The 8,549-nt window shown below is 55.2% G+C and overlaps 1 protein-coding gene across 1 annotated transcript in view; it reads right to left on the bottom strand.

The window, feature by feature from the left end:
• Positions 1-215: 215 nt before the first annotated feature.
• PCNX2 (pecanex 2) overlaps positions 216-8,549 on the bottom strand; it is a 233,437-nt gene continuing 225,103 nt past the window's right edge. The window contains exons 30-31 of the mRNA XM_032490546.1: positions 3,081-3,529; positions 216-1,130 (exon numbers count right to left, since the gene is read on the bottom strand). Coding sequence (XP_032346437.1) covers positions 954-1,130; positions 3,081-3,529 — 626 coding nt within the window. The 3' untranslated portion in view covers positions 216-953. The remainder of the gene's footprint in view (positions 1,131-3,080; positions 3,530-8,549) is intronic.

Raw genomic sequence — 8,549 nt, 5'->3', positions numbered from 1 at the left:
CGTTTCTGCTCTAACCAATGGGAATCTTAAGATGAGAAAAGTCTTAGAATTTAGGAATTTGCCCAAATACCATTCTTATAGTAAAGGGTAGATTTTTTTTTTTTTAAAGAAACGACAAGTTTCAGCAGAAGTCAAACAACTGGACACAGCAATAACTAAAAACATTTTAATTCCAAAAACAAGGGTGTGCCCTGCGACACAGTAAGGATTGCCTGGCTTGGAAACAAGCCTACGTTCCTGGGAAGCACACAGGAGCCCCGGCGAGCCGGGGCCTGGCTTCCGGCAGGAAGGCGCTCTGGCTGCAGTGAGCACATCATTCCGAGGTGGCTCTCCACGCCCCGCGCGGACTAGACTTCTGCACTCATGTTGCTGGGGACGGTTGGCTTCTTCCATAGGATGCTTTGGACGTGACTGCATGCTCCATCACGTTCCTTGCAGTGAAGCTTAACATCTGCATGAATATTATAAAGAAGTGAGATTTTTCTCTAAACGTAGACTGAACATCAGCGCATTTGACCAGCTGATGGCGTGATACGTGCTGCGTGGGCTCGGTCACCGTAACGCCTAAAATGCCAGTTGTTCAGCATGCAGCGGTCTAAGTTCCCCAGGGCGGGAAAGACTTATTTATGTGCTCTACTTGAGATGTCTTAAGATGTTACATGGCTTTTGTTTGAATTTTCCAGTACTAGAAAGTGTTCTGTGCCCCCGCATCCCACCGCTCTGGGGCCGTGAGCGCCCAGGGCCGTGCTTGGCAGGAAGGAGGCTTGATGTCAAGACCTGTTTGCATCAGGTGAGATGTTTTTCGAGAACCGAAGATAAAGTTTGTTTTCTGCACAGCTCCCAGATTCTACAGGACAGCTCCAGGGTCGCATCATCCGTTCTTTTTAGAAAGAGAAAACTGGAAATTCCATCCCTCCCCGACCACGGGGCCCCTCCCCCACCACGCGGCTCCGCTACTGCTCGTCTGAAGCACTCTGCTGGGAGGCGGTGTCGTCCAGGCCCATGTCCTCCTGGCTCGCTCTTCTGCAGATCACCCCGAGGTTCTCCGCCCCGGCCCCAGCCAGAGGGCGGTCTCGAAGTGGCTCCTGCTCGGTGGTGGCCTCAGTGGGGTCACAAGGCTCAGAGAAGTGCTTCCAAAGAGAAACAGCGAGTGGTAAGTCAGCAAACTTGCCTGCCTCTCCCACCTGCCACCCCCAGGGCCGTAGGTACCAACCCATAGTGTTGCAAGAACCTGGGGTCGGAGTCTGGAGTCAGGTCCAGCCACAGAGGACTAAAGAGGGGCCTTCAAGGAAGGGGCACGCAGCCCAAACCACGTATCTGACTTAGTGAGGGGGCTGCCTCTGCACACAGGGAGCTGGGCCCAGGTAATCTGGAAAGTGCTGATCTTGGGTAAAAGGTCGTAAGTGAGCCCAGATTTCCCGGGTTTGAGGCAATGTCACTTCCTTTACACTTTGCCCTGCGTAGGTGCTAAGTTCTGCCGGTTTGACCCTGCACAGTAATACAGAGGCATTTTATTCTGGCTACGTTTAGTCCCAAGGACCCAGCCATCCTTGTTGGAGAGAGGGAAAGAGAATTTGCCGAATCCCAAGACTATAGCCACAGACTGAAACCAGACTGGTGGCTGTCGGACTGGTGTGATAGTGTGGGCACTTACTGAGGAAGGGGAAAGGGAAGGCTGTCCGTTTCCGTTTAGTTACCTAACTGAACTTCATCAAAGTCCTGAAGTAACGGGGGCTCCGGGATGCTCATAAGCCCCGCCCTGAAAGCGGCTCACCACTGCTGCGGCCCCGTGGCTGCTCTTAGGGCAGCTCATGCTGGCCTCGGTCTCGGGGTGGCCGAGTGCACCACTCCTGCTTCTCCTGGGGGTCTGGGAGTTGGGGGGGTAGGGACCCCGCCTGGAGGGCTTGTCCCCCTCATCCACCTCCAGATACCTCCACACGGAACCAAAGGCCCAGCAGGCCTGGCTCCCTGCTTCCCCGCTGGCAGGAGAGCGTGTGAACTTAGAAAAGGAGCAGGGAAATCTCCAGGCTGGCCCTGCTTTCTGCCTCACTGTCCTCTGTTCCCCTCCCTCCCCAGTACAGCAGAGAACTGCCAGGTGTTCACCAACTTCCTTACTTGTGAAGCTCCAGTGTTCATCCAGCGCCAGCTAACCTGGAGCTATGGCTGAGCAACTGTCTCTTCGGGTGAATCGTCAAAACTCTGCCTACCGTTTGAACACCTGAAGCTGAAGGCCATCCTGGCAGCTTTACAGTGAAATCTGGTGGGTGGGAGTGAATGTGTGTCCTTTCCCTTGGGCCAGGGGAATGTGAAAGAGAAGGAAATAAGTCTCCGGCTGCAGGGACCAGTGAGGACACCCCCCCATCCCAGGTCAGGGCAAAGCGGGGAACGCTGTCATCAGGCACCAGCTGACAGCGCCTGCCCAGGCATCATCATGTGCTCTGTCTCCTGTCTGCCTCAGAGCAGGGCCAGACCGCCTCTGGTCTAATCACCTGCCCTCACTGTGGATCGGGTGTGTTTCCCTGCGGGACCCAAACTCACACAGTCACTCACACTTCACGCAGTGTGACGCACTAACAATATACGTGCTTCTAATTCATCTGTTTTTCCAGTATAATTGGAGTTGTTAAAAAAATTTCTTATCTTCAATTTTCAAACCCTTTACAGTTTTCTTTCTTCTTGGAATGTCATTATTCTGCATGGAATAAATTTGGGATAACAAAACACTCTGGGACACTGTGGCATTACTTTGATAGCTATTACATATTACCTATAAAGATGATTTTGCTCAAAAGAAAATATTTTATCTATTGGTGTGTATACTTATATGTTCTTACTATTAAATACTTGTATTGCAAATGAAAACTATTGCAAATTACTTGTAAAAACCTTGTGTACTTGGATGAAGGAAAGCATCGCCCTATCTGGGTGACAGGCCCCTGAGGAAACACAGTTGTCTCCCAGATTTGGGGGATGTGGTGATCAGTGTTTTACTCTGGGGACCCTGTGGGGAAGGCGATGGGAGCCTGCGGGCCGGTGGACCGGGGTCAGGAGCCCAGGAGCCCGCCCGCCGAGCCCCTTACCCGTGCAGGCTGGCCGGCGGCCCTGGCCGAAGGGCCCATGGTGATGTTGACGCTGCTGGATGACTGGGTGTCACTGGTGTTGCCACCCTCTGCGGCGGACAGTCCGGAAATGACCAGAACGCTTGAGAAGCTCCTCTTGCCGAAGAGGAAGCTCAGGGTGGAGCTGGTGGACGAGCCCAGGCTGGACCGGATGAGGGCCTCGGCCCGCTCACGGACGCTCAGGTGGCCGGTGGTGGTGACAGGCGGGGGCTGCGAGTGCAGGGAGGCGGCCGAGGTGTGCAGGGACAGCCGGCTGCCCGAGAGCCTCTGGGCCAGCTCGTGGACCGATGTGGACGTCTGCAGGAAGGCCGGGTGGCCCTCCACCAGGGGGCCGGACGAGCGCAGGACGGGTGGCGTTTGGCTCAAGGCCCCGGAGGCCTGGACGGACCGACTCCTGCCTTTCCTCCTGCCTTTAGAAGAAAGCAGAGGGACCGGGTGGCCACAGCAGGCGGTCACCAACATCAGTGTCTGCGCAGTGAGGCGGGCAGGCGGCCTGCTCCGCGGGCCCCGAGGGACTCAGGTTGGCCCTCGGGCCTTCTGGGCCTGGATTGGGGGCTGGGACCCCAGGGCGGGGCTCCCCTGAGGCCTGGGAACTGAAGGGCTGACCCAGGGCAGGGCGGGGGCATCGGTGTGGGGGGCATGGCCATGGGGATGGACCCGTCCGGTTTGCCCAGGACTGTCCTGGTTCAGCACCGAAGTCCTGCATCCCCGGAAGCCCCTGTCCCTGGCAAACCCATCGCATGGCCTCATCAAGCCCCGTCTTGTCCCTGCTGCAGGACTGGGTCCCAGGCCCCTCTGGTAAGCAGCGATAAAGGGAAAACACGCAGGTCTGTGTCATTCTTAGCTGCCCTCAGAAAGGGAAGAAAAGGATCGAGCCACAGTGCTGTGGCCTTTGTTTTCTAGAAATTTTCCCTGAAGATCAAGGTCTTTAAGAGGAAGCCTTCACCGGCCCCACCCAGGCTTGCAAGGCCCAGGTTCCCACCTCTCTTGGGGCCTCCGGGGACTGGAGCGGCTCCCAGCTCCCTTTGGCCCGCGGTCCCTCCCCACTCAGGGTCCCTCCTGGCCCAGCTCTTGCTTGTTGAGACAAGGTCATTTTTTTTTTAATGGAGGGACTGGGGATTGAACCCGGGACCTTGTGCATGCTAAGCATGCTCTCTACCACTGAGCTCCACCCCACATCCCCTGAGACAAGGCCACTTTTGACACAAGGGACTAGGTCCTTGCACCCCAGGGGTTTGGTCCTGGCTGTGACACTGGAGGAGGGAAGGCTGAGTGCCCGTCTTGTGCCCTACCTTCCTCGGCAGCTTTAGATTCTGAGCAGGTAAGAGTGCGACCTGCCAGGACACTGAACTGCTCAGCTTAAGCCTCAGTCATCACTGGGTCTAATTTTAAAATATTATTTTTAAAGGGGCAGCTAGTGACATCACGATCCTCCCAGCTGCCTTATGGGCGCATCTCCTACAATTACATCCAATCAGTAAAAACAGAGGGCGTTGAGGGGTGGGGACCCCCAAGGACTGTGCAACGCATCTTCTCGTGTTTCACCTCACCCCAAGTGCCCACATCATTTATTTTAGTTTTTTAAATTTGTTTCAGGTATTTTAATTTTTGTCAAAGAGCCAAAACAACATGAATATGATTGACGACACCTCAGGGTCCTCTCCAGAGTTCCAGTCCCGAATTCTCCCCCAGTGCGACCGCCATCATGAAATCGCTGTGTCTGTTTCTAGTCCACATTTTTATATTTTCACTGTAACATAACCGGACCCGTGAACAGGATACAGCATATTTATATGTTTTCTGAATTTTAGAGGAATGCTCTCCTACTGCATTCTCCAGCTTGACTTTTCATTCAATGTTTTTATGTTCTCTTCCTGATAAATATGTAGATACATGTCAGTTTCCTTCATTTTTACCAGGATATACCACATATATTTGTCTTTTCTCCTATTGATGGGACATTTGTGCTGTTTTCGGTCTTTTATCACAAATACTGTTTGTGGCATATACGCCATCTTTTCTCTAGAGCAGTTTTCAATCTTTGCACATCAGAATCACCTGGGAAGTTTTTTTACCCCAAGTGCCCAAATTATTAATTGTGCATCATGTGATCCTGAAATATTTACTTGTGTCTCTAGGAGAGCCCTAGAGTGAGGCATCTTTTGAGAGAACGCCTCAGGGAACAGATGTTAATCTGCACACCGTGGGTCCCCTCAGCCCTGCTCCTCCCACGGCCGCTGGCTGGCTGGCTGAAAGGACCCTTCCACCTCACGTTAACCTGAGTGCAGTGTGCTCACCGTGGTCCACGGGGGAGGCGTTGCCCATTTCCAGAGGGCACTGGTGTTCCCACCTGGCTCCCCCTTGCCTGTCTGCTGAGAAATCGGGGTCCCCCCCCCTCAGCAATGCTGCTCACGGAGCAGTGGCACTGGTCAGCCCCCAACATGGGCCTCCCCCGGGGCTGGGGCACATCTGGACCATCTCTGCTGATGCTCTTACCGAGGAGGAAAGCAGAAGAGAGGGATCCTGATTAACCAGAATTAAGAACAGGGACGGTGGTTTGTTAGTTTATTCAGCATTTGGCCAGGCCAAACATCTGTTTGTGATTTATAGTGTGACGCTGACTGCTGTCCAAAATACTCCGCACTGATCCGAGAGACAGTGATTTTGATGCTGGAGAGGCCACCCATACTTGGTGGGGGAACTTCTCCGCTAATCCCAGTAACAAAGGGACAAAGACCCATCTGTGTGTCAGAGAGGAATGGTCTGTGTTCTATGCAAGATGGGGTGACCCCCTCCAGAAATTTCATTGCTTCTGATTTTCTTGGGGGTTTTTTTTGTCACTCTTTTTTTTAAAAAATTAATTTTGCAAATGGAACAAGTAAGAAACCAAGTGAAATGCATTACTACTACTCAGGGTCATTACTGTGTAGTTTAACTTACTTTGCTAATTACTTCATTATCAAATTATGAGTCTTTCCAGGGAAAACCTCCTTAGAACCTGGGCTGAGAGTCTATATAAAGTACCTTCCTTGGTTCCTTCTCCTGGCACTGTTCCTTCATCTTTGATTGTTATCTGAAAGTGGTACCAACAGAGGGGCACCGACTTCCTCTCCAATCTGGGACGCAGATTAGCTGTGACTTCCTAAGTGCTCCCAGCAAGCAGGTCCCCGGCCTCCCCCAGCGGGCCAAGGCCCCTTCCAGCAAGAAGACCGCAGGTAGTCAGGCCAGAGTCAAGGCCACAGGGCGTCAGGGGACACTAGCCAGTGCTGGGCACACCGGGGCAGCCATGCACAGTGTGGTCGCCCTGGACCCCAGTCCTCTGAGAGTCTGGAAGGGCCGAGACTGAGACACTGGGCTGGGAACCCAGGCAGGGACAAAGGGAGTGAGGAAACAGCTGGAATCCCTGTGGTGGGAACTGGGCCTCGGGTCCTGTGTGTAAAACCAGACCCCTGTTCTTAGAATTTGATTCACAGTCACCCTTTAGAATGGCTCAGTCACTGCTACTCGGTGAAGCTTCTCTGTTGTGCCCTCCCCAGTCAGCTGCACCACCTCGGCCCCAGGGCCCTGTCCCCAAGGCCTCACCAAGAGAGCGTTCAGTCTTAGATCTGGAGAATCTTCTAAAGATATAAAGTCAGGTCCCTGTGGGGTCCTGGCAGGGGGCTTGGGGCACAAAGACAAGCCAATGGGATCAGCAGCCCTCGGCTCCCCATTCTGGGCCGTGACGGCCAGAAACTGGCTATGGTTGAGTTTCGCTTGGGGTTCTGTGACCCAAGGGCCTGGTACCCCGGCCCTTGGTACCCCTGGTATCCCAGCCTCAGCGGGCGTGGCTGAGTCGGGAGGGCGACCATCCGCATTCAGCCAGCGTCTGCACAGCACTGCCTCAGCCCTGAGGGGCCCCTGGCACTTCAGACGGTCCCCCTCGGCCCCCTCCCATCACATCTCTCCCCGCGGGCCAGGAAGCCACGGAAACAAGCAACATGCCACCTGCTTCCACACCCTCCCGCCGCCCCGTGCTGGGCGCCTGGCACTCCAGAATGTCCGGCCCACATCCAGAGCCTGCACAGACCTGTCCCCGCACTCGCCCCCCAGGGTGGGCCTGGGGCCTTCCTGCAGCTCTGTGCACCCGAGGCTGAGGTGAGGCAGGGAGCAGCTGTCCGCAGGGTGTGGATGGAGTGTGGACAGGCAGCCCATGTGGTCTACACACACGTACAAGGCCCCCATTGGGCAGAGTGGGGCGGGGGGGGGGACAGCGAGCTGTGGTCTCCATGTGTGCTCCTGTCCCCGGCCCGGAGAAGTCAGGGGCCACCCACCAAGCACCCACAAGCACTGTGCTGTCTTAGTGCAGGAGCGGACGGCCCACAGTCCCTGAGCTCACACACGCAGAGTCGGGGCAGTGACCCCCAGTTCATATGCTGAGATCCTAACCCCTAGGTCCTCAGAATGTGACATGATTTGGAAACAGGGCTGAGGCAGGTGTAACTAGTTAAGATGAGGTCTTACTGGAGCGGGATGGACCCCATCCAATGTGACTGGCGATAAAGAGGGGGAAATGGGACACAGACAGGTGCACAGGGAGGAGGCCACGCCACGATGCAGGCTGAGATCAGGATGAAGCAAATGAAGATAAGGATGCCACAGATGCCAGCAAATCCCCAGAAGCCAGGAGAGAGGCTGGGGACCCACTCTCCCTCGCAGCCTCAGAAGGAAGCAGCCCTTGCTGGCACCTTGACCTTGGACTTCCAGCCTCCGGGACTGGGGGACAATCAGCATCCGGTGTGGAAACCACTCAGTCTGTGGGACTTTGTGACAGCTGCCCCGGCAAACGCATACAGGTTTGTTCTGGGGGACGTGGAAGCTGTGATTCAACAGAAGAACGTCTTAGGCTAAAGTCCCATCACTCTGGCTGGTCTGTGGGAAAGAGATTTCTGATTCTGTGCTGTTGTCAGGGCTGCATGAATGGCTGGAGAGGGCAAGAGAGCTGTTCGTCCTCTTTGAGGACAGGAGGGGTGTGGTGGTCCTTGGTCATTGTCCCTGCAACACACTGCCCCCTGACTCTCTGACCCTCTGCAGGGGGCGCCCAGTCTCAGGATAACCCCCCAGGGCAGCGCCTTCTTTCCACAGACATGTTAGCTTCCTGAGCACAGGGAGGGACGTGTGTCTGCACCTTGTCCCCCATCCGTCCCCCTGCCCATAGTGGTGCCCTGCAGGAACCCAGGCATCTGCTTCCAGGAAGAGCTGGGCGTCGGCTTTGTCTGGTCGGGGCCCAGAAGGAAGACCAGTTGGAAGAGGAGCCCTTCAGCCAGGGTACAGAGTCAGTGGGGGGGGGACCCTGCTAGCAGCACAGATGGGGTGCTGGGAGGGAGGAGCCCGGGGCAGTGGGTCCATCAGGCTTGGGGACAAGGACAGCACTTGATGGGGGAGGCAGTGTCC

The sequence above is a fragment of the Camelus ferus genome, chromosome 11 (genome assembly GCF_009834535.1).
Source record: "Camelus ferus isolate YT-003-E chromosome 11, BCGSAC_Cfer_1.0, whole genome shotgun sequence".
In the NCBI taxonomy this organism is placed as follows: domain Eukaryota; kingdom Metazoa; phylum Chordata; class Mammalia; order Artiodactyla; family Camelidae; genus Camelus; species Camelus ferus.
Note: the sequence above shows the minus strand (reverse complement) of the source record. Positions and strands in the feature narration are given on the sequence as shown.